The sequence below is a fragment of the Schistocerca serialis genome, chromosome 4 (assembly GCF_023864345.2).
Source record: "Schistocerca serialis cubense isolate TAMUIC-IGC-003099 chromosome 4, iqSchSeri2.2, whole genome shotgun sequence".
In the NCBI taxonomy this organism is placed as follows: Eukaryota; Metazoa; Arthropoda; class Insecta; order Orthoptera; family Acrididae; genus Schistocerca; species Schistocerca serialis.
In genome coordinates, this window is record NC_064641.1 from 12,767,393 (window position 1) to 12,794,870 (window position 27,478).

Sequence of the window (27,478 nt, forward strand, 5' to 3'; positions counted from 1 at the left end):
TTTAGTGCCATACGCGTTTCGCCTTTATTTTATGCAAGGCATCATCAGTGGCCTGGAATATGTACATATGTTAGCTATTTTATTTACATTTTTGTTATTGGGCGATAGGTTATAAACAGTTCTGGTGGTTGGTATTTCCTATTAAGTAGTAATGTTTTGAACTGTACTTACAGGTTGCGTGGACAATTTCCTACATATTACACAACCTGTAAGTACAGTTCAAAACATTACTACTTAGTAGGAAATACCAACCACCAGAACTGTTTATAACCTATAGGCACAATGACAAAAATGTAAATAAAATAGCTAACATATGTACATATTCCAGGCCATTGACGATGCCTTGCATAAAATAAAGGCGAAACGCGTATGGCACTAAAATTGTGTTTTATTCAGTTGCTGTCAGACGGTCCATAAGTAAAAATTATTAATATACCGTAATATTACACGCAACTGAGGAAGACAGGACTATAAAAGTTGAAGAATCCAGTATGTTGTCCTGGGTGGTGAGTGTTCATCAGAAAAAAATATATCATCAGAAATGCACCAGGGAAGTGTTACAGCACTCCTGTTTTCTACACACATAATGATCTACCAGTTAGAGTGAGCAGCAATCTGCAGCTATTTGCTTGTGACTCTGTAGAGTATGGGAAAGTGTCATTGGTTGATAACTATAGGAGGATACAGGATGACTTGGGCAAAATTTCGATTTGGTGTAGTGAATGGCAGCTTACTCTAAATGCAAAAAAATGTAAGTTAATACAGATTAGTATGTTCATACACAGTATTGGTGGTATGCAGCTTGACATAGTCAATTTGATTAAATATCTAGGTGTAATGTTGACGTTCCAAAGCGACATGGAATGGGACGAACATTTAAGGTTGGCTGTAGAGAAGAGCCATTTATGTTAAACATCTGTTTAAACTGTGCTCATAACTCCTCTATGTCCACCATATGAGAACTAAGTTATGTCCATGTTTACATTATTCTATTAACTATGTGTGCATACATACTCCACAAACCTTGCACCACTGCTAGTCATTCCCTTTCCTATTCCACTCACAGATGGAATGCGGGAAAAATGACCATCTGTGTGCTTCCATACGAGCCTTGATTGCTCTTACCTTGTCTTCACAGTTCTTACACGAGACTTGATGGCAATAGAATTGTTTTGCAGTCTGCCTAAAATAACAGTGCTCTAAACTTTCTCAATGGTGTTTCACAAAAAAGTATAGTCTCCCCTTCAGGAATTCACATTTGATTTCACAGGGCATTATTTCCTGGTAACAAATTTAGCAGCACAACTCAATTGTTTCAATGTCGTTCTTTAATCCGGCCTAGTTGGGGTGCCAAATACTCAAGCAGTACTCATAAGTGGGTCATACAAGAGTTCTGTATGCAGTCTCCTTTGTGGATGGCTTACATTTTCCTAGAATTCTGCCAATATACTGAAGTCAGCCATTCATCCTCACTTGTTCCATTTCATGCCACTTTGGAACATTACATGCAAATGTTTAATCAACATGACTGTGTCGAGCAGCACACCAGTAATACTCTATCCGAACATTAAAGGAGTATTTTTTCTACTCATCTGCATTATTTACATCTTGCCACATGCAACACAAGCTGTCATTTATCACATCAAACAAAAATTCTATCGAAGTCATCCCGCATGCTCCTAAAGTCAACCAATGACAATACTTCACAGTGCACTGTAGTATTATTAGCAAAGAATTACAGATTGTTTATGTACATCGAGAACAAAAGCAGTGCTGTCATAGTTTTATGGGGCACTCCTGACAATACCCTCTTCTCTTATGAACTCTCACCACCCAGGACACAAATCTTGGAGCCACCTACATGTATGAAAACCTATCCCATATTCTCAGACATTCATTAAAAGTCTGCATTATTCCACTGTGTTAAATGCTTTCCAGAAATCCAGGCGTGTGGAATCTGCTTGTTGCACTTCATCCGTGGTTCGCAGGATATTGTGCAACAAAATTGGCTAACTGAGTTTTCTATGTCCTCCATACAGCAGTCACTGCAACATTCAAATGATGATACGTCAGTATCATGCTTCAGCATGATTGATTTTTTTTTAATACGAAATTTAAAACTTCAGTTTTTATTTTGTTGCCTTGTATTTCCACATCAGACTGATTGACAAGTGGCTGAATAGAAACTTCATTCTTTAATGGACTCCATTTAGTGGGTAACAGTCATGGTTTGTCTCATATGTTAAGTTCTGCTGCTGTTTGTTCAGTGTAGATAATGGTGTTTTAGCCTTTTTTTTATTTAAAAAAAGGTGAAATGATAAAAGTAAATAATTTTGTAGTTGTACTCCTGGCATATTATTTTGTACTTTACAAGGAGGTACCAGCTGAATCCTGATTACCATTTACTGACCAACAAAGGAAATACTGATACAGCACAATATTTGTTTGTTATGCAAAAAAACTAACACTTATCAAAAGTTTGGTTCTTTTTAGCAGAATGATTGGCTGACAACAATAATGAAACAATAGAAAGTCGAGGATGAAAAAACAACAGCATTATGGGCTGTTACTTGGTTTTATACTCCATCTTTCCTCATATGCTCTGCTATAGTACTAATTTATTTTTCTGGTCTGAGTAAGAAGCAAGATTACAATTTAGAGTAGTGATTATTTTTATTCTGTGACATGTCTACTGTGTCAGAACTTCTTTTCATACCCAGTAACTCTTTCAGATTATGCAAAAGTGTCCAGGAAAAATTAAAGATCTTCAGAAATTATTGACCACTGTCTCTTCAGCTTAATGACATACAAATGTATAGCACACTCTACTTTTTCTAAAACTTACATAACAAACCCAAATATACTGTTTCAATGTGTTTATGAATTATGTTAAAATCCTACCAAAACAGTAATCAAAAGTTTAGAGCCAAATAAAAGTTTTAGAAATAAACAGAAAATAAAACTGAAAAGGAACCATTTACTTTGTTGTTTGCATTAAAACACCCACAAGCACACACATACACAAAGGAATAATTATTTTTCAAAGTTGGTGCAGGCATCTTAATATTTGTGTTCTTTGCAGTAACACAAACCCTTGCATTATATCTTCGGAAAAAATGGCCAGTGAACATGAATAATTTGTTTGTCTTTGAAACGCAAGAAACCTCCTGAGTCTTTGGTGCAGTGTGCCGTAGTATACTGTCATGTTAGCCATTCGTTTGTTTCCAGTTTGTCTGAACTTGACTATTTTGTTATAGGAATTTATTTTGTAGGATTCTCTATGCTGACATTTATTCTGCTCATAACTTCACATAAATGTTTGATCTAGTGCAACAATCTCACACATGCACTACACTATTCGGTAAAAACTATCAAGCAATTTTGTCCATTATCCAGCATTTCCATTGTCACAACTCTTTGTATTGTTTTGTTAGCACTGATGTTAACCATCCAATAAAGCCTTCTCTTGCAGTCATCCTATACACTCATCATACATACCAATATTAGGCTCATCCTTTACTGCCTTCTGTCATTTCTGATATTTTCCAAAATCTGCTATATTGTAAAAAAGTTAACCATTGTGTACTTTTTATAAACATTGTGACTAATTACTGTGCTAATTTAAATGTGTTTTCAGTTTCCAGATATGGAATATGAATTCAATGATTACTGTGATGATGGCTCTAAAACTTTCAACCCGTTTGCATGTGAACTTCAACCGTTAACGGTAAGTACCTAATAAATTATCAATACTACACAAGAATCCATCCTGTCCCACTGGCTTATAAATTGTTCTTGGTGTCCATATTGAAATTTTTTTATTGCTATTTATGTCTGTTACGTTGCACTTGGTGATAACTTGTATTGATTTATATTTCTGTGACATTTACAGTTGATAAGAGTATTCTGCACAAAGGGACCAACACTCAGGGAATGATAAAAGTAAATAATTTTATAGTTGTACTCCTGGCATATTATTTTGTATTTTACAAGGAGGTACCAGCAGAATCCTGATTACCATTTACTGACCAACAAAGGAAATACTGATACAGTACGATATTTGTTTGTTATGCAAAAAAATAACACTAATCAAAAGTTTGGTTCTTTTTAGCAGAATGATTAGCTGACAACAATAATGAATCAATAGAAAGTCGAGGATGAAATAACAGCAACATTATGAAAAGAATCGATCGCTACTTGCCGCATGCATGAAGCATTGAGCCCCAGACAGGCACTATGAAAAGACTGCTAAACATTTAAGCTTGTGGCCAAAAGGCCTTCTTCAGAAATAAAATGCGCGCACACACACACACACACACACACACACACACACACACACACACACACACACACACACACACAGAGAGAGAGAGAGAGAGAGAGAGAGAGAGAGAGAGAGAGAGAGAGAGAGAGAGAGAGAGACAGGTGTGATTCATACATACATGGCCACTGTCACTGGCCTCTTTGGCCAGACTACAGATTGAATCTGCATCTGACGTGAGCAGCAATCCAGGGTGGCGGTAAGGAGGAGGCATGGGTTGGGGAAGGGGAGAGGTAGCAGGGTAGGGGTGGGAAAAACATGCAGGGAGAGGAGAGAAGTAGAAAAGGGGAAAAGACAGAATGAAGGCATATGTAGTGCTGGAATGGAAGGGGGGAAGGGAATAGGCAGCTTGTGGGAATGAATGATATGTTGTAGCGAAGGTTCCCACCTTCATAGTTCAGAAAAGCTGCTGTTGGTAGGAAGGATCCAGATGGCCCAGGCTGTGAAGCACTCATTGAAGTGAAGCATACCATGTTGGGGAGCGTATTCAGCAACTGATTGGTCCAGCTATCTCTAGGCCACAGTTTGGCAGTGGCGATCACACAAATAGACAAGCTGTTAATTGGTTGTGCCCATGAAGAAAGAAGCACAGTGATTGCAGCTTAATTTGTAGGTCATGTGTCTGCTTTCACAGGTAGCCCTGCCTTTGATTGGGTAGGAGGGGCCTGTGGCACGACTGGAGTAATTGGTGGTGGGAAGATGCATGGGATAGGTCTTGCATCTAGGTCTACTGCAGGGATATGAGCCTTACTAGTCCCAGCGCTCCACCTACTTATCCCCTTTGCACTGCTCCCACTCCAGCAGTATACATACCTTCATTCCGCCAGTGCACCCACTAGTCTCTTCCTCTTCTCTACTTCTCTCCTTTCTCCTCTCCCTGCATGCTATCACAGGCAGAGCAACATCTCCCCCCCCCCCCCTCCCCACTCCTACCCGTCTACGCCTCCCTTTCCCCACTCCATGCCTCCTCCTTACCTGCACCGCCCACCCTGGAATTCTATTCACATCAGACGCAATTCCAGGCCGCAGTGGTCAGAGACAATGACCGTATGTGTGAGTTGTGCTTGTGTGAATGTGTGTGTGCTTTCTATTTCCAAACAAGCCTTTTGTCAGAAGCTTAAATATTTAGTAGTCTTTCCATTGTGCCTATCTCTTATTCGGTGCTGCCTCTATGTGGTGAGTAGCAATCCATACTTTTCATAATACTGGGGGCAGTAATAATGGTTTTTCTTCAGAAAAAGGACACAATAAAGCGATTGTTAAGGGATTTTTCAAAATGACCAGTTAGGGTTTTACCGGGATAAGTAAAAATGTCAGCAATTATTCCTAAAATTAGAAGATTGTAATAAAGACATCAGTAAAGAAAAATGTACTAAAAGTTTTATCTATTTTGATAATTGTTTTCTTACACATTACAAGTACAACATCTATTGCCCACTATTTTCCCATTTATATTGTATGAGAATCTAAAGTTAATACATGTTGTTGTTGTGGTCTTCAGTCCTGAGACTGGTTTGATGCAGTTCTCCATGCTACTCTATCCTGTGCAAGCTTCTTCATCTCCCAGTACCTACTGCAGCCTACATCCTTCTGAATCTGCCTAGTGTATTCGTCTCTTGGTCTCCCTCTACAATTTTTACCCTCCACGCTGCCCTCCAATACCAAATTGGTGATCCCTCGATGTCTCAGAACATGTCCTACCAACCGATCCCTTCTTCTAGTCAAGTTGTGCCACAAGCTCCTCTTCTCCCAATTCTATTCAGTACCTCCTCATTAGTTATGTGATCTACCCATCACACAGTACAAATAAATTAAACTGAGCTATTGGTAATATCAAGTGAATATGTGTGCTCTATGTGAAATGTGTTGAGACCAATGTTTTTTGAATGTGTCTGTTAACATGTTCGTCAGAAGTTTTTGAAAGTTAATGTACTCATTAATGGTTGAGTATATCTACAAAATAAGACCCTGAAAAATTCAGCATTTGCATTCAGGAAGAGCATTTCCACCAAAAATGCCATCTACCAATTCATCAGCCACACAAAAATTATCATCAATCTTAATTTTATGTGTTCTGTCTAAGGCATTTGATTCTGCAAGTGACAATGGTTTTATAAAAAGTCTTAAATATTTACGTTGCTCAACGTGCAATTAATAACACCTTTTTTCTTTTTGTTTTATGTAAATCATTTCCCATCTTGCAGAGAGTATCCAGAAAATAAGTTTTGTTTGCAATTTATGCTGCAGCTGTGTCGTTGTCGCATGAATATTTGGACATATCAGCATATCAGAATGCCTTTCTTAAAAACAACTGTGAAGCAGAAGCTTGATGATGGCAAGTGGTGTTTATGGTAAATAAAATGTATACCCCACCCCATATGAAGTGCAGACAATCACACAGTACCTGTATGCACACAATCTGTCAGCTACATCTCATGAAGCATGGTGTGACAGTTCAGTGAAGGGCAGAGCAGTGTGAAATGTACTATTTGTTCCATCTTATAGAAAATAAGAGGGAGGACTAATGATTCCCATAACAACTCTGTTCTTATTTTGCTTCCCAACCTGAAAGTTGGTGGGCTCACTTGTACTTCCAGTATTCTTGATGCTAGCCCTTTGATGCTCTTGTATCTTCTGCTAGTTTAATTTCAGTCATGAACTCCTGGCTGTCTGGTTCTCTCAGTTTTTTTTTTTCCATCCATCATTCCTTCAATCTTAGAAGTTAACTATGATGAATGGTATAGTAGGAGGTTAACAGTGATTGTCCTTCCAGTGTTGACCATTTTGCATTGGTTCCTTGTCTCTCCTGCTCTGTTTTACACTTCTTTATTTGAGGCTCTGTCAGTCCCAGGAATCTTCAATATTTTCTTCTAACACCACATCTTAAAAGCTTGCAACTTTTTTCTTTTCCACTTTCCTCATTATCAAAGTTTTTGCCCCATACATGTATTTGGTCAAAATGTAGCTTTTTTAGAATTGTTTCCTAGTGCACTGTTTGATGTCAAAGTGTTCTTTTCTAAATAAGTGATTGTTTTACCTGGGCTATTCTAGCTGTGACTTCTATTGTACTTCTACTGTCTGCTGTGATACAACTCCTCAGGTATCTGAAGGTGGTCACTTTTGCCTGCTTTCACTTTCAAGGTCCACAATTGTTTTTTCCACCTATTGTGCACTTCATGAGTTTTACTTTACTTCTTTTGATCTTCATTTCATATTTCGATATTAAAGTTTTGATTGCTGAGAGAAGCATCTTCCATTGCCCATCTTAGTTTCCGTCCAATAAGGCAATGTCGTCTGCAAAAATGGGTCACTTTGAAACATTCTCCATTAGTCATTATCCCATTGCTGCTGGTTTCATTTGCTATAGTCTTTTCTCAGAGAGACTAAACTTCCACAAATTGCATACCACATTTGCTAACTAATTGTTTCAATGCAGGAGCTAAATGATAAAGGTGCAAAAAATATAGAGGAATAATAAACATGTAGAAACAATATATACTGTTTGTCCCAGGAGGAATGATCAGTATTCAGGGATGTGAAGCAAAAAGCCTAGTAAACCTGGGTTCTAAAATGCGTACCGTAAGAGCTATGGGCACTTGCTCAGCAGAAAAGATGTGTTTCACAGTAGCAAAGATCAACAATTGCTCATACCTCTTAAGGTATGAATTTTAGAGCCCATGTTTATTAGAGTTTTTTGCTTCAAATGACTGTTCGCGTTATAGCCCTGAATATTGAACTTTCCTCCTGCGGTACCCCATATAAGAAGAGACCCTCTCTTTTAAATATCAGTTAAAAAAGATGAAGCTGTCATCAACCTGGTGTTTGATCTGAACACCACATTACTTTACTAGCAAGGTCTTATTGACTGATGCCTTCTACCAACTTGTGAACTGACTTGCCCAGCTGCTGATAAGGGAGTTACAGTTGAATGTGTGCTCTGGACCATAGTGAATCTCTGTGCTTAAAGTATTACCTGAAGAAAAAAGGAGGGACATTTCAAATACAATGGCGCATAAGTTCAGAATGGTGTTTATTGTACCAATTATTTTTATTTGTGCATATCCCACGATGAAGAGTTATGAGGGGTAAGTAAACTAAATTCAACAAGATGTACAGGCTGGTGCATCAGATGCTTAAAATAATGATAAAGTATTCAGGGATGTGAAGCAAAAAAGCCTAGTAAACCTGGGTTCTAAAATGCGTACCATAAGAGTTATGGGCACTTGCTCAGTAGAAAAGATGTGTTTCACAGTAGCAAAGATCAACAACTGGGACCAGTACCTATCACACAGATAATGAGGATGAAGTAACAATGAGGCGGCATTTTTAAAGGTACTCTGTTCAGAGTTTTTAGAAAAATTATTTGTTTGACTTTGTGATTATCAGTTAAGCATGTCAGTACTACACTAAACGTAATGCAGTAAAATTCTTCAGCTGAAAATAGAGACAAGAAGTAAGGTGGACATAACATGAAAGTAGATTAAGGAGCGTAAGGAGTTACACAAAAGATTCGTTGGTTCAGTATATGTTTTAACAACAGATTCACTGGTTGAGTTCATTTTTTAAGAGCGAACTATGAAATTCAGAATACTTTTCTCCCAGTCTGACCTTATAAGATGCACATGAATAATATAAAGATAAAATCCAGGAACCCCTACACACACAAGAGAATATTTCTGATGAAGAATAGCTTAAAATTTGAGTGTTTGAGGATAAAAATCTACAAAAGCAATAAGATTAATATCAAGTATGTAAAAGTATTTAGTTTCCATAGAGACTAACATATCATTTGCTGTTTTGCCATTTTGTAATCTCACTCTGTAAAAACTCTCCTTATCTCCAGTGTACTGAGTTCTAAGTATGTATTGTTGTTCCTAGACATTAAGTACATTTCTGCATTTTATAAACAGAAGATTTGTTTTTAATTTCTCAAACTAGTTTTGGCAAAATACTGCCACCTTCCAGTAAGTTTGCTTATTCTTTTGACTTTATAGTCACCGCATATTTCTGTATTTGTCGTGGTTTTGCTGTCAAGCAAGACGGCGTATTATTTGAATTACTGTCAAAATGAAAGTTATGCTTTTTCTGAGATTTTAGGGGCAACTTAACTCTATCAACAAATTCGGCGTGCAGCATGCTGAAAAACCACAACAAATACAGAAATATACAATCATTATAAATCAAAAAGAATAGTGAAACTGACTGAATGTGGCGGCATTTTGCCAAAATCGATTTGCAGAATTAAAAACAAAAAATGCTTGCATCAAGGTGAACCCAAAGTCCCATATTGTTTTACACAGACGTGGACCAACAAAAGAAGAATTCAAATTAAAATGGTTCTTTAAAAACAATTCTGAAAAGCAACCAATTTATAAAACTACACAGCACATCAGCTGCTGATGCACTGTAGCAGGTCTGTACTTGAAACAGAGGTCCATCCCATAGCATTTGTGAGGGCAGTTAATGTAAACCTGTATTTTTTCTCAGTAAAGGTGTCTTGTAAGGTGGTGATGATTGCCTGATTGAAGCAATACATACGTACAAGATCAATCCTTTGTTGATGAGTATGTATAGCAATACAATTTAAGGAAACTTTCTATTTTTTGGTATGCACGAGGTGAGATGTCATTATAAAATACTGATATTTGATCTGGCATACAGAGAAAGAAATGGCATAGAAAATCAGAGGTAGACAAACAGTAGGTAATTAACAAGAATGAGAATGATTGTCCAGGTACATGAAAAAAATGAGAGGAGGCAAGAGGTACAATGCACTTTCTAATGGGAGAATCAACAAAAAAAGAATGCTATACAGGACTTTGTGTTGGAAAGAACGGAACAAAGTTACACAGATTAGAACAGGAAGAGTAATGAAATAGTTCATGGGTGAATGGCCGGTTGTCCAGTTGTAACGCGCGCGTGGGGCACACGCGATACTCTTTAAAGCCTGTACTATGGTAAGTTGACGGGCTTCACCTTGTGAGAAAGGATTTTTGTATAGATATTGACCGCGTGTACCTGAATGGACGCAAATCAGACTTACATCCACTCTGTAATAACAATGATACGTCAAGCAAGTCCGAAATGCAACTACACGTCAGGACGGACAAGAAACAACACAGAAGATGATACCAAATTGTTAACAATACGGTCGCCAGCCTAATTAGGCATTAACTGAGTTTCTTCCCTGTACAAGTTGATGTACGTTCGTGCAAAACAACATGTAGTAACACTGCATAATATGGTAAATTTTAGAACCAGAAAATCTACTGAACTGATAATTTCACTTTCTGTACTAATATGGATAAACCATAAATACATAACATTACACTATAATGTTAACTATAAAACTTCGTACTGTCTATTTATCTGATTAAAATCGGGCATAGGTTACCCTAGAAATAGCACTTTCGAAACACACACACACACACACACACTGTCAATTTTGATAAAGGTAAAACACTGATAAATTTTGGTTTCTATTTTGGCTTTGACCTTGCTGGTCAAATCAGTTTAGAACACTTCAGAATTCAAATGAATAAAAAAAGGGGTGGGGGACCCTGAAACTGTTATGATCACTGTATAAAAAAAATTAAATTACTGAAATCATTGCGTGCTCAAAATTTCCACTGTATGAGTTACTACTCTTTTTATCTTATTTCCTGCTCATTTAAATACCATTATATCTGTCTTGAAATAATTAAACTTCATTACTAAATCAATATCAAAATTATCTTCCAACTTTGTCAGACCTTTGTTATTCGTCTATTAGTTCATTAACAAAAAAAGTTCTTTAAACCTCATTCTAACATAGCTAGGTCTGCAGGTAATTATTATTAACACAAACTTTAATTTTTCATCTCGGGACACTCGGATTGCACAACATTTGGAAAGGACCCTGGCTAGGTTAGTTGTGAGGATAATTAAATGATAGGACAGTTCTGGTAAAATTTAAGTTGTTATTGAACAGTATGGAACAAAAGTAACACTGGTCCACACAAATACAGTACTAAAAGTTTCAACCTGTTCGTATTGATGTGGCGGTTGACGGGTGGCGAGATGGCGAGGCACGGAGCACACATACAACCACAGCAATGGCTCTTGATGTATCGGCACTTTACTTCTTCATAGCGTCGCATTACTTTTCCATGTAGTGCCTATGAGATTTTGCCATGCTGTATAGGCGTCGGAACGGCATATCCGAGGCTCAATGAAACTACGTCCTCCAGGAGAGCCTCCTCGCTCCAGAAAGTGTTGCTCAGACCAATGCCCACCTCCGACTACCACTGCTGAGTCCATTATGCCATGCAGCGCTCGTGTGCATTTTCCCGCGCTCGCCTGCCATCCACCTTTTATGGCTCCCCTACAGACAGGGTATTCACCAGAGGTTTTGCATTCTACATATTCTAATACATTGCCTATGCATGGACCAGATGCACAATTACAATTTTAAAAATGTTACAATAGATTCAACGTTTGTTACACTTCAATTCTATTACAATATTGCTTGAAATTTGACATAAACATTAATATTCACATCGAAAATTGTTTACAGTTTCTTTAGCATAATGGCCTGAAACAAAAAAATAGATGAAAGCAGAACATCAATTACTCAAGTTTATCGAAAAATTAGAGGAAAAAAATATTATATGTACAATAGTACAGTATTGTTGTTGTTACACATGCCCCTGTTTCCAGTAAATTTCAGAAAGTGCAAATTTGATGGGAACACTGAACTTCATATTTATACAGGGGTTCTGAATCTTTGCATGAATGTGTCATCATAAAAGTTTATACCACAAACTTCCTTTCACTCACATTATCTAGGTCTATACTTTTTAACATATCAAGAACATTTACCTATTGTTTGCTTAAGTGCCTTTGGCACAGTCCAACCTCCTATCACAACATGATTTAAATAGCAAATTACTCATTTTTTATTAAATTTCTCAAAGAAATAATTTCAAATCCTGGAACACTAACACTTAACAATAAAGCAGATACAAACACCTATATACACTATAAAACAATTTGTTGCTGCTTGCATTGAATGGCAGTCCATTTCCTTATTTACTAATAAACACACAATAATATTTAGAAAAATCACTACATATTTTTTGCTGCCTATTATTGATTTGGGCAGTCCATTTCGCATCGTTTTATCACATCTCCTGCACCACACTTACAGTTCTCCTTTTACTATTTATCTGCCCTCATTGGTGTTTGGCAGTCCTTTATATTATGACTCATATACTGCCCACTTTGATTTTTGTCAGTCCCATCTTTTATTTGGCTTGCAGCCCTTTTCTCCATACATCTTTACATTCATAGTACATTTGGTAATCTGAAACTCACATAAGTACATTAGCACACTGACATTGGTATACATACATGTACCGAGGTTTGTTACATTTGGAATAAAATAGTTTCAGCATTAGATCCAGCACATTTACTGCAGATTGCTTTATGATTGTACTTAGGTTACTCACTCGTAGGAGCATACAGTTTCAGGTCCACAACGTTTCTTATACTTAAAGGTCTTTTGGATTTTGGGTAGATCAGGTAGTAAGCATTATCGTGTGGAATGTTCTGTATTATATACGGTCCATTATAAATATATTTAAATTTAGAAATTTCATGGTTCAGTTCACTAGATTTTTTGTGGGTTTTTAAAAGAACATAATCCCCAATTTTAAATTTTGAAACTTTCAGATTTTTTTTCATGTCTTTTAGATCTAGATTCAGCTTTTTGCTTTGCCCTTTTTCTGACTAATTCTTTCGTTTGACTCAACCCCAAGCTTGTACAAGGTGGAAACTGTAGTTTTTCCTCAATTAAACTTTTAAATCTGCTGCCTAACAAAATTTCTTCCGGTGGGAACCCAGTAGTTTCATGATGTACTGTGTTCATGACATTCTCAAAGTCCAATATAAATCTGCCCCAGACTCTAAATCATGCCCCTTCCTGTTTTTTCCGCAACGCACCTTGGTCGACTGTGACATCGTCCCAAGATACGTTCCTGACCTGTGAACCATTTATATCTGGTGGCTTTCTCGGTTTCTGGCGCTCAAAGTCTTTGCTTACTTGAATTCTTTGCAAAATAAACACTGAGTCGTCAGGTGGTTCCTTTTTTCTGTGTTCTGTCTCAACATCTGGATTTTGTTTTGAAACTTCGTCATCGGTAGGTACAATATCACAATTAGCTGTATTCCCATTATTTTCACTAGTACCGAAATATTCGTTATCTGAACTATCGTCCAAATCGACCATTCTGGATCGCTTTCAGGTTCTAACATAAAAGCTTTTCTGAGACAGGCACTAAGTTCTTCCTCTGCATATTCATCAGGCTTTGATTTTAACTCAGTATCTTCTTTTGGCAAAACGGCCTCATTATCGGCTTTACTCACATCCACTGTTACTTCATATTTAGTGTAATCCTCGTGGACTTCAATTACTTTTAGGTAATTATCTGCCCCCTTCCCCACGGTGCCTTTCGGTAGCAGCGCATACTGTTGGTGGGTCGTTAACAGAAGTTACTTCCTCGTCAATGCTCAGGATTTCATCTTCCAATTCCTTCCTATCTTTAACCTTCGTCCTATCGACAGCACGCATACTTTGCGCGGCGCTATTTACTCTCTCCTCTTCAAATTTGGGCCACGTCACCTTATCAACGTCCCTACTATTTCCTTTTCCACTAATTAACCTCCTTGCCTCATATTCCTTCTTAAAATCCTCCCACTCACATTGCTTGAGGCCCTTGTACAGATCGTCGATTCACACGCCAATCAGTTACTTCTGCTAATTCATTCTCGCCTTTTACTTTATTGCTAACACTGCTAACCGCACCTCTCTGTGTATCCACTGTTTTATCTACTATTTCCTTCGCCACGGAATTACCACTCTTAATGTATTCACCAGCTCTAACGGCAATGTTCGTACCTAATGCTGCCGTCTTGCTAGCGGCTTCTCTCTGAGCAGCTGTTCTGCTAGGCTGGGCCGTTGCCCTCTGATGCTCCACTCCCCTGTTAACATGTATTGCTCTGCGCGCCGAAGATGACTCACCAGCGCTCGCCCCTGACGCTTGTTTCGCAACAACACGTTGCGTTGTTCCCCGCCTGTCTCTAACCTGTCTCATAACTTTACTGTCAGTCCGGTAACATTTCTTAAATCGGGGCCGGTATATACTGTCCGCTTCCGTTTGGCCCGCAACGTTCGCGGAAATCAGTTTCCCGCGTCGTTATTATTTTGCGCGGTATACCCTCTATCGCGACCTGGATGACTACCTCTTCCTCTGCTTCTTCCTCTCTGTATCACGTTGACGCGAAACCGATCGCCGTCATTTCTGTCGTCATTATTGCGGTTATTCCTGTTACTAAAATTTTGATGGTTGGCACGACTTTCGCGCCAATGGTCTTCGTCCTCGACCCTTTCAAGAAATGCTTGGAAGCTGCGATGATTGCTTCCCACATATCTCTTTGAATCTTCTGGAAGCTTTTTATATAGCTCCCATACGATTTCTGAATCGGATCTTCTCCCTCTTAAATGCGTCTACTTTCGGTACCAATATTCGCAGAAATCTTTCAAAGAATTCCTGCCCCTGTTATCATGAAGCTTGGCCATGATAAACTCGCGCCACAAATGATCCTGTTTTTGTTCGGACCAATATTCTTCCGTAAACTTTTGTTTAAATTCTTTGAACGTCATTTGTTCGGTATTCAAGTTAATTCCCCAGCGCTTAGCGTCACCTGCTAAGGCGCTAATTACTACGTTTATCTTATCCTGACCAGACAAGTGTTCAGGAAACATCCTCTCGCAATTTTTGATGAAATCCAACGGATGCCATCCATTATGTTTCTTGGCGGGATTGAAGCGTTCCTCACCTTCCAATAGCTTCGTAAGTGGTGTGTCATTATAGACAACACCAGGCCTATCTTTAATTTTACTCTCAAGATCGAAAATTTTGCCTTGAATTTTCGAAGTATTTTGTTTACACTTTTGTACACATCCAGTAACTTTCTCGCATAAATCTCTTTCAGTGTTTGAAACTGCCTTTTTCAACTGTGATATTCCGTGTTGACATTCATTTACGATCTCAGTGTCAAGACCGAAAACTTTTTCGTCTACTTTTGTTTCAACCAGAGGCTCTACTTTCTCTTGGATGCTGAGAATTTCAACATCAAACCTACTGTTAATGTTGTCAATTTCCCCCTGCATAGTATCCATATTTTTATTAATAGTGTCAATTTCAAATTTCATAGTATTTACTACAGAGCTTAAATTACCCACTTTTTGTTCTACCTGTTCTATTTGTTTACTAATTTTAATTCCTTGTTCTTCGACCTGTGCTTTAAGCTGACCAACGTGTGTTTTAAGCTGATCATTCTGTGTTTTTAGCTGATTACTTTGCGTTTTGAGCTGCTGATCAACGTGTTTTTTAAACTGATCATTCTGTGTTTTGAGCTGCTCGTCAACGTATGTTTTAAGCTGATCATTCTGTCTTGCAATTTGTTTGGTTAATTGTTCAAATAAATCGTTCCGGGCTTAAAATTTTCACACTATTTTGTTCTACGGAATCGGTGCGTTCCGATCCTACCTCAAAATTTTCTTTTGGTTCTTTCTTTATCTGTGGAGAATCAAACATCTCAGTGGATTCGTTCACATACCCACTATCATCTACAAAGTCATTCTCTACTTCCTGTTTTATTCCTTGTTTTGTTCAAGGTAATCTCGACATTTCAATCTGTTCGTTAACATGTTCGTGGTATTGTATGTACGCCAATTGTCTTCCGCTAACGCCATCTGTTATCTGGCCGCTTAAACTCCTGCTATTGCCAGCCGCATTTTCCACTACGCTCGGCACATCTACTGAATGCAAATTACACCTCTCCCCCGTACTTGGCATTCACTGCTATTTACTTTACTGAATAATATTGCAATTCGTGCCACTGAACATCCGCTGTTCGGTATTCACGTCAATTTGTGACCGACAACAACTGGATGTCCTGTCACCGGGAGCCACTTGTAACGCTGCGCTTTGTGCACACGCGATACTCTTTAAAGCCTGTACTATGGTAAGTTGACGGGCTTCACCTTGTGAGAAAGGATTTTTGTATAGATATTGACCGCGTGTACCTGAATGGACGCAAATCAGACTTACATCCACTCTGTAATAACAATGATACGTCAAGCAAGTCCGAAATGCAACTACACGTCAGGACGGACAAGAAACAACACAGAAGATGATACCAATTTGTTAACAATACGGTCGCCAGCCTAATTAGGCATTAACTGAGTTTCTTCCCTGTACAAGTTGATGTACGTTCATGCAAAACAACACGTAGTAACACTGCATAATATGGTAAATTATAGATCCAGAAAATCTACTGAACTGATAATTTCACTTTCTGTACTAATATGGATAAACCATAAATACATAACATTACACTATAATGTTTACTATAAAACTTCGTACTGTCTATTTATCTGATTAAAATCGGGCATAGGTTACCCTAGAAATAGCACTTTCGAAACACACACACACACACACACACACACTGTCAATTTTGATAAAGGTAAAACACTGATAAATTTTGGTTTCCTATTTTGGCTTTGACCTTGCTGGTCAAATCAGTTTAGAACACTTCAGAATTCAAATGAATAAAAAAAGGGGTGGGGGACCCTGAAACTGTTATGATCACTGTATAAAAAAAATTAAATTACTGAAATCATTGCGTGCTCAAAATTTCCACTGTATGAGTTACTACTCTTTTTATCTTATTTCCTGCTCATTTAAATACCATTATATCTGTCTTGAAATAATTAAACTTCATTACTAAATCAATAACAAAATTATCTTCCAACTTTGTCAGACCTTTGTTATTCGTCTATTAGTTCATTAACAAAAAAAGTTCTTTAAACATCATTCTAACATAGCTAGGTCTGCAGGTAATTATTATTAACACAAACTTTAATTTTTCATCTCGGGACACTCAGATTGCACAACATTTGGAAAGGACCCTGGCTAGGTTAGTTGTGAGGATAATTAAATGGTAGGACAGTTCTGATAAAATTTAAGTTGTTATTGAACAGTATGGAACAAAAGTAACACTGGTCCACACAAATACAGTACTAAAAGTTTCAACCTGTTCGTATTGATGTGGCGGTTGACGGGTGGCGAGATGGCGAGGCACGGAGCACACATACATCCACAGCAATGGCTCTTGATGTATCGGCACTTTACTTCTTCATAGCATCGCAATACTTTTCCATTTAGTGCCTATGAGATTTTGCCATGCTGTATAGGCGTCGGAACGGCATATCCGAGGCTCAATGAAACTACGTCTTTCAGGAGAGCCTCCTCACTCCAGAAAGTGTTGCTCAGACCAATGCCCACCTCCAACTACCACTGCTGAGCCCGTTATGCCGTGCAGTGCCCGTGTGCATTTTCCCGCGTTCGCCTGCCATCCACCTTTTACCGCTCCCCTACAGACAGGGTATTCACCTGAGGTTTTGCATTCTACATATTCTAATACATTGCCTACGCATGGGCCAGACGCACAATTACAATTTTAAAAATGTTACAATATATTCAACGTTTGTTACACTTCAATTCTATTACAATATTGCTTGAAATTTGACATAAACATTAACATTCACATCGAAAATTGTTTACAGTTTCTTTAGCATAATGGCCTGAAACAAAAAAGAGACGAAAGCAGAACATCAATTACTCAAGTTTATCGAAAAATCAGAGGAAAAAAATATTATATGTACAATAGTATAGCGTTGTTGTTGTTACGCAGTGGGCACTATATTTTGGCAAGAGACCCCATTACCATCATCAGGTGCACTGATCAACTGACTGATTAGGGACCGATGCAGCATTTTTACCTGTTCTTTCTCTCCCTCCGAACAGATTCTCTGTATGCTGTGTGCATCCGGCATCTCCTCGTACACTCCTACCGATACTTTGCTCTGTCTTTGGTTTGCGCCCAAGTAGATGTGCCTGCAACACCTCTGCTGTTCTTCCACCTGCCTCTGAAGTCAGATCTGTTCATATATCTCCTTTCTGTTCTTAATCAGATTAATTGCAGGTTCGCTGGCCTTACTAAGAATGAAGCCACTATCTTCATTGATCAGTGGTTCCCTTAACCAAATCTCGATGGATTATGTAATAACTCATACCCAGAAGCTAGACATGTGCGTCAGAACCTTAATATGGTCATAATCCATTCTGTGTAGTTCCGATAGTCAATGTTCCGTGACTGCCAACTTGTAAAGCTGCTACTATCTGATGTGCCAGTGGTGTTCTCAGCAACTATCTTCAACAGTACGCACCATCTGACCTATATATGTGCTGCTACGTTGGCAGGGCATCTGATAGACCGTGGATTTCTATAGTCTGAAGGTCGTATTTGACATTACCACGCAGTGCCTGTGTTTTAGCTGGTTGGCTGTGAACTGTCTTCACTTGAAGTGCATCTTGATGTTTAATGCCTCATGACAATCATAGTGATAAAATGTGCTTTTTACAGAGGGATAGCACACAACGGAAGATCAGTAAAGACCCCACTGAACACTGCTTCATTTCTGAATGTCTGCTCCTTTCTGACAAAAATTGCAAAGATTGAAACCAAGTGGTGCCATTCCTCCGAGGCTTTATGGACTTCCAAAGATCCATAAGAAAGGCATTTCTGTGTGTCCTGTGTCAAATGCTTAGCATAATTATTAAGGCCCCTTGTGGGAGAATATGCTCATAACATACGTAACTCAGCAGACTTCATTGGAAAATAAAATCACTGAAACTGAACAGTTCTGGTCTGTTCGCTTCAGCGTGGTTCCCCTTTCGGAGTCCGTATCTCTTGTTCACAAAAATTTTGATGAAGTGGTTTTAGCTTTGTTCAAACATGTTACGATGTCGACATATTTTGAATTTAATACTGAATTTTTTGAACAGACTGATGGTGTCACCACGGCTGTTACTTGTTACCCTTGGTGCCCAAATAGTTTATGGAAGATTTCGAGGAAAAGACACGGGAATCTGTTAGCTTGAAGTTTGGAGATATCTTGATGATACATTTATAGCATGGTCTCGTGGTGAATATACATTACAAGAATTCTTAAACCATCTGAATTCCTATATAGCTCAGCACAAAGATGATGGCACATTGGGATGTGCAGTATATCGGAAACTGACACATACAGATTTATATTTACATGAAAATTGTTGCCACCGCCCTTCCCAGACAATGAGTGTTCTCAGAACTTTGGCTTACAGAGCACACATTGGTGCTGGTGAGAGAGTCTGCAAGATGAGCTTCTACGCTTAAAAAGAGTATTTGAAGCCAACAGATATTCTCCACAACAGATATGTAAGCTGCAGATAACCTGAGTTTCATCTTTTTAGTTGCTAGGCAATATAATTGTTTTATTGGCAGCTTGACGTGACATGACAAAGCTATACTTATATTTTATGTTATGATTTGTCAACAGTATCTCACAGATCCAAGCCTGTCACCTTGTGAGGTGGAATATCACCGACGAGGCACTAGTAAGGACTCGGCAGGTCTTGGCAGTAAGCTGAGAGATCTGGTACTTATTCAGGGTAAGGCATGTGCATCTAAACTGGAAGCAGCGCCGGGGGAGGAGTGGGTACATCTGGCGGAGCAAGTGGCACCTATTCTTACAGCAGCACTTCCTCATCTGCTGCCAGGAGCCATTCAAGGTAAATGTAATTTTCAAAGTGTAAGTTATAGTTCTTCATTTCCAGCTGTGTGTATTAAGTCTACATAATTTGTCCCCCGATTTGTAGTATAAGTGGCCTTCTATATACAAAGTGAAGCACAAGTCTCGATTAATCTCTGAATTAACAAATATTTGTCGATAATAATTCTTGCAAAAGCGTAAAGTTTTTTTAACCTCATTTGTATTAAAATTGTTCCAAATTTTGTAAGTATGCTATGATAGCATTATCAGGGCATGTTCATTTGCATAGTGCACCTAATAGTGTTGTTGAAGCTTTTTTAGTGGTAAACGGTTGCAGTTAGAAGACTCTCTTCCCTTCAGAATTGGTAGTAAGAAGAACATCCCAGTTATTGAGTGAATTGAGGTGATTCTGCAGCATTTGTAATTTGAATTTTGCTGCAAAGTTTAGGAAAGGATAAGAGCGAGCAACTGCAGCAACATGTTCTTTTATGGGGAGGGGGGGAAATCATGCAAACTCAGTTTTGAAATTCCTCGCAGTTTGTTTGAGCAGTGTGGAATGTTCCACCTGGAGGATCCAGGACAGTGATACTGTTTTAATTTTCAGAAAAATGCAGTCTTGTCTGTGGTATTGCACAGGTATCTCTCAGTCTGTAAAAACCAAAACTACTCTGTTACTCAATTAGTAATGTAGTAAAGGAATTATTCTCCTCCATACAAGCTCTAGCTACTTCAACATGATCTGTTTTCATCTTTCTTGATTTTCCATACTAGCTAATTGTTGCCAATACATTTGTATTTTATTAACATGTAACATTACACTTTGAAATTTAATTCAACTGATACTTTCATGAATCCCTCCCTCCCCCTTTCTCTCTCTCCCCCCTCCCCCTCTCACTCCCCTCCCCCTCTCATTCCCCTCCCCCTCTCACTCCCCTCCCTCTCTCCCCCCTCTCCCCCTCTCTACTTTGTGACATTAGCAGTTTTTGTAACATATCCTTATAGAAATGTGTACTGTGATATTTAACTACCACATGTATGGAGTTTTATAACCTTCATCCATTACTTTGGTAGGAATAAAGTTTTTATATGTAAAGAGTTATTTGGAGTATGGAATATTATTTGTTGTAAAGTTACCTCTCAGCTCAGGACAACATTGTGACATGAAATCCAGAATTAAATTCATCTGTCCAAATGATGGTCTGACATAGTATTTCTTCACGATACATATGGTGGCAGGAGAAAATGCATATAAAAGATATCGAGATGTGCAATCTTTCACAGCCAGTGGCTCCTCCTTCTGGCAGAAGGGTTGAAGGGCTGAAGGAAAGGGACTAGTGGGGTTTAGGAAATGGGGAGAGCTACAGAGAAGTCGTCCAGAACCTCATGTCAAGAGAGACTTATTGGATGGGATGAAAAGGAACGACTGATTGTTGGTGCCTGTACCAGACGAGATTTGAAAACCTAAGAATTTAAGGGTAGAAGGTAGGGTAATTAGCAAGACACAAATTACTGAAAAAATCATTGCGCAAGAGTCAGTAAGAGTGGAACATTTAATGTACTATACATGCTAGATACATTATGGGACAGAGAAAAACAGACAGGTTGGAAACTGGAAGATACAGAAAAATAAAAGGGATTAAGAAAAGGGATACTGAAAAGAAATGCTGAGACCACAGAAATTTACATAAATTTAGGCCAGATGAGTGGCAAGAACCAAACACATATTGTAATGCCAGTTAGCACCTGCAGAGTTCTGAGAAACTGGTGTAAGGAGAGAGAATCCAGATGGCGTGTGTGGTGAAGCAGGCACCAAGGTCATGACTGTTACCTTGTAGCATGTGCTATGCAACATTATATTGTATATCACCAGTATACGCCCTCTGTCTGTGTCCATTCATGCAAACATAAAACTTAATCATAATCATACCCATGTAGAAGTCCGACTTGTAACTTTGTAACATATTTGCTCAATTTTTTGAATTTTTTTATCCATACATGGAAAAACATTAGTTCCAATTATTACTAATTTGGTGAGATTTATTTTTATAATTTTCTTAAAATTCAAATAATTTTAGGCGTATCCTAACTGAAAAAAGCTGTGTTAAGCAAGGTAAATAAACAAAACTTTTACACACACGTTTTCAGTGGAACCGTGTGAGGAAATAACTGGTCACAGCACTTACAACACACTATCTTTAATTAGTTCAAAGTGTTAGGCACTTGACAAGCTCATGGTATGAGAAAAAACATTTGATACAATATTCTGAACAATTCTATGTAATATTTAGAAACAAAGTCATAATATGAAATAAAACCTTTTCACTAAACTGTTCACGAAGTCGCTGATTTCATTAATGAGACTTGATTTTTACAGTTTCAATTGTCTCACTTGTTTCTACAGGTATGTGTGCTGTCACGAAGCTACCTATATTTTTCAACTTCCAATGATTGAAGAAAGTTTTTGTAAAATCTAACTGAATGATCTACATAATTTTCATCTGCCAAAAAATTATTTTTGTGATCAGCTCAGTTGTAGTGCATGTACTTGTAACTACTGTCACAAATGGCAGTTTTATGCCAGAACACACTACAGCAGGGCTGTATATTGAATGTTGACCCAAACTGTAGTATTTAAGAGTAAAGAAACTGGAATGCACTATTGTCGCAAAGTAATACCTCAATCACATAGTTGTCTAATCATACAATATGTTATGGAAATGATCAGCATTAGCACAATTAAATCATGCATTTGCAAGCTACAGCCAGTAGTTCGCTGCCATCTCAATTTTGACATTTGACAACAGTTCTCAGATGTGCAATAACGTAGTTTCTTTGTCCAGTGTTTCTGTTGTTCCTTTCTCCTTCCTACATCTGTTCTGCATGTCTCACTAATGTGCTTCATGGATAAGGCTACAGAGAGCTGCCTTCAGCTCCCCTTGCTTCAGTTTTGTGTGATTTGTAACAGCTGTGCCCATCTTGATGTTTGTTCTCTTTTAGTAACCTAAAAATATTTACTGGAATATATTTGATTATTTGTGTTTTCTTTTTCTTTTTTTGCAGATGTCATTAATGTACTTCTCAGCTGGGTACGTGTTGGACTGGATTTCAATCTTGCACTAAGCCAACCACAACCGGGATACAAAGTGCGTCATATAAAGGCAGCTGTAAGACTTGTCGAAGCAATGTGTCATTGTGGGGATACTGTTGTCACACGGCTTGTAAATGAAGAAAACATACAGTCCCGGCTCCTAGATTTATATCACAAGGACCACATGGCACTTTCCATCAAATTAATGATCCTCCGTGCGTTAGATGCAAGTCTGTGTTGTCAACAGTCTGTTGAATGCTTCCTAGGAGGAGGAGTGAAGAAATTCAATTACAAAGAATTTCAAAATAATTTTAAGTTTAAAGAAGAGGATGGAAAGAACTGTTACAAAAATAGCTATCGGACTCTCATTAGAATGTTGCAGGGAAACAGGTTAGCGAGAGTGAAATTTGCAATTAGTAGTCTTGTTAGAAAATTGCATGTATATGAAATACTGGAAAAACTTCATGACAGTGTAAGGCTGATTTTGGAGACAAGTCGTACAAACAGTGCAAATGTGAGTCACAATAATGAAACAAGTGATGTGAAATCCAAAGATGAAGCAACTGTTGCAAACGGTTGTAGTCCAGCAGAAGTTTCTGTGACTGAAGTGTCAGAACAGGAGTTGGACATTGTTGTCAGCTGCTTGGAAGAGATACTTCACATCTATCGTGATGCTCCTCTTACTATTTCTCAGCCAAAACGTTTTATGCCAGTATGTTCACAATTTGAGATATCAGCTTGCCCTTATGATCCATATCCGGCACTTTATGCTTTTTTCCGCTGTCATCGCTTTCTGGAGACACTGCTTGTGCTGTTGTCATGTCCAGTAACAGCAGGTTACTCACCTATCAATGGTTGTGTGCAAGAGATACTGGCAGCATTGCTGGAAACTCTTGAAGGCATGCAATTTCTATCTGCTAATCCAGAAGTAACAGTGGCATTACTCAGAATACTTTTAGTGCAGCCATCTGCTATCTCTCCAGGTGCACCTGAAGACAGTTTAGATGAAACTACTACATTAGCAGCCCCTGCACAGCAGTTAGGGCTATTCATGGCATACTGTTTGCAAGTTTTGCAGTATATTGATTCTTTGTTTGATGCAGCTGCTAGTTGTAATGGTCAACCAGACCCAGATCAGACTGACATCTTGGAAAATCTCCACGGACTCTTCAGTTTGACATTTTCTGCATGCGGAAGACATTCAGTAGTACACGTACTGTCCAGAGGAAATGCCATAACACCTTTATTACAGTTTTTTGCCCAGAGTTTTGACCAGGTTCAGAATCAACCTATGCTGGGGCAACAGATGTATCCAATAAGCAATGCAAAACTGAAGACATCACCTGGTAGATGCTATGCTGCAGATCTTATAGTTCTGGTTGTGAGATGTTCAGATTATGTTCCATTCTTACAGAAATTCGGTAAAGAGACTTTCGAAATTGCGTTAAAGGAGGAGCATAACCCGTCGTCGAGACTGTTTGAAATTATTCCTTGGCTAAAGCCCATCAAAATTCCATCATTGTTTGTGTATGATGACATCACTGCTCTCAGTGAAATTGTTAAACAAAATATTGATAGTGTAACAATGTTGCCAGGAGAACTGATAACAGCCTTGAGAATACTAAAATTCCTGGGGATACCTCCAAGGGAGAAAGATATGTCCTCTATGTGTGGAGCTGTTGACTGCGAAGACTACGTCGAACTGAAATATAAATATGTCATTCTTCAGCTCTTTTCCCTTGACGGTGTCTCCAATATGGTAACTATTTTGCAAAAATTGTGCGAGTTCTACGAGCAACCTTCTTTACATGCAATAAATTTTATTGGCCAGCAAGGTGTTACCTTGGTCTCATTAGTACTGCCAACTGTCCAGTTACTGCGACGAATGCTTACGTACGTCATCCATTGTCGAAATACTGACTTCAAGGATCTGACAGCGGTGTCGGTGCTGCTGCAGACATATGCTTTGATGCATGCTTATCCAGCATCTGCTCTTGGTTTCACGGATTCACAGCGTGTTTGCAGAGAAATAATTGAAACATTACTGGCTTACACACAGCCTGTTTCTTCAGACCCACACTCAGAAACTGAGGCTCTCAACAAAAGTCTTTGGACTATGATGCTAACTGAAGTTGTAAAGTATGTGATGACAAGTCCATATACGTTTATTCCTGGTTTGCTGATTCTGTCTGAATTGCTCCCACTGCCTCTGCCAATTCAAACGAGGTCACCCTTGTTAGAGGACGAGGTAAGATTATTATTCATAAATTTGTTTTGAAATTACTGCTACAGCTTTCCAGATGAATGTGCCATTGAAACATATGATATTGTATCTCCAGGTGATAAGAGCGGTAAATGGTCGAAAATTGTGGAGTGCTCATCTACATCCTTTAGGCAGCAACCTACATGAATTGATTGCAACTATAAGTGGCAGCAGCTTTCAGCCTCTTCTCCAACTACTTAGAAGAGTGTGTGTACAGCTGGCGGATTTGGCGGCTCCTTCAGCTCTTGTTGTAAGTCGTGCTATTCTGGACACAGTGTTAGCAGAACTGCAGTCCACACAGCAGCTGCCGCCATCGTCGGCTGTAACCACGTCCGCCACAGTGTCGGCCACTGCTACTGCTACCATTGCCACCACTACAATGACAACACCTGCTCCTGTGACAGCTACTACTACCACTACTGCTAATACCATTGTTTCATCTGTTTCCTCTACTGCAGTTGTTCAAGGTAAAGATCTCAAAATTAAAAATGAGATAAAAATTATGGAAGATGTAACATAAAATTTTGCTGTTTGTTGTTCAATTTCAAACAAAATTTTAATGTCTTGGAACTCAATAGAATTGTGTTATTTTTATATTACTCTCCTGTAATCACCTGCAAGATTGCATCCTATGTTATTGGAATTGGTGCTATTGTAGACAGGTTTTCTGCTTTAGAAAAGAGTAAATCTTCATCAAGAAATTACCACAAGTGTAAAATTAGATAAAATCAAGCTTAAAGAGAGCTTTATTGACAGGTGTTCTTCCCTCTTATTGTTTGTAAATGGAACAATACAGGGAATCGGTGATAACTGTACATTGTATGCAGTACACCTTTGCTGATAGGAATCCGTACAGTTGGATTGGGGAGGAAAAAACTTCACAATGGTGGGGAGTCCATTGTCAGAGGATAGTATGGACTAAGGGAGATGCTGATCAGCCAATAAAAACTCTACCAATATAAGATTGTGTCATTGTACACAATCTATTGGTCCTGACTATGAAGAACTAGCCTTGTATGTAGGCTCTTGAAGACTGCAATACCATGTTGAGGGGAACAGTACTTGTTCCCACTGGTTGTCAACCAACAGGTAATTGATATGGCCATCCGTTAACAGGGATTTGGATTGCTCAGAGTAAGAATACATTTTCACTTCAAGGGACACATTGTCCTGCACATATTCAACACAATATATCCAGTGCCACTCACTGTCAAATGGTATTTAGACTGCAGATTTTTATGTAGATGTGGAATGTGGCTCATCAAATGACACTACATCCTGTAGGTTAATGATTATATGTCTTTTCTGTCTGTTTTGTTATCAGTTCTCATCACGATCTTATATTTCAGCAAATTTGTACTTTGGCAATGTTTCATCTCTTGCAGCTAGGTTTAAAATATAATTCTCACCGTGGTCAGTTTCCTTTAGTGATCATGTACTTTTCTAGCTCTGTCTCCTAAAATGATGGAAGTCCAGCAAAAATGAAGTTGTAAAATAGGCAATACATAGCCTGTTCCATCTTCACAGAGTTTATGTTCAACATTTCCTTTTTCAACGTATATCTCTCCTTTCTTTCAGACTGTTGTTAAGGACTGTCTTAAGTAGTATCTCTTCTCTCATTCTAATCACACATTGTGTTCAATTATTTCATTGTTAATTACTTCCTTCAATTGTATTGGGTATTTATCTTGAAAATCCATAATTTTAATCGATTATAATGAGTAAATAGTCTTCACAAGTTTGCTGCCAGATCACGTTGTGCAAATTCCACAATATTTCCTCGGAGCAACTGTCTGACATCTTCAGGTGGTTCAACCTTGCTGGTTGAACCACCTGAAGATGTTGGACAGTTGCTCTGAGGAAATATTGCGGAATTTGCACAATATGATCCGGCGGCAAACCTGTGAAGACTATTTACAACTTATCTGCTGGGAAAGCTTTAAGAGTCACATAGTGTAATGAGGTTTTAAAATTTTATTCTGCACATACTTGGTTTTGCCTAAATACTGCTAGCGAGCTGTCATAGTCACTTCATTTAAAAAGTCTTGTTTCACTGTTATGGTCCCCCTGGCTTATTGCTGGTGAACTCACACTGCCCACCTA

At 38.4% G+C, this 27,478-nt stretch overlaps 1 protein-coding gene across 1 annotated transcript in view; it reads left to right on the forward strand.

The window, feature by feature from the left end:
* LOC126473666 (protein virilizer) overlaps positions 1-27,478 on the forward strand; it is a 104,789-nt gene that overhangs the window by 61,205 nt on the left and 16,106 nt on the right. Inside the window, exons 10-13 of the mRNA XM_050100899.1 lie at positions 3,638-3,727; positions 19,812-20,043; positions 23,085-25,360; positions 25,452-25,842. Of these exons, the coding sequence (XP_049956856.1) occupies positions 3,638-3,727; positions 19,812-20,043; positions 23,085-25,360; positions 25,452-25,842 (2,989 nt within the window). The remainder of the gene's footprint in view (positions 1-3,637; positions 3,728-19,811; positions 20,044-23,084; positions 25,361-25,451; positions 25,843-27,478) is intronic.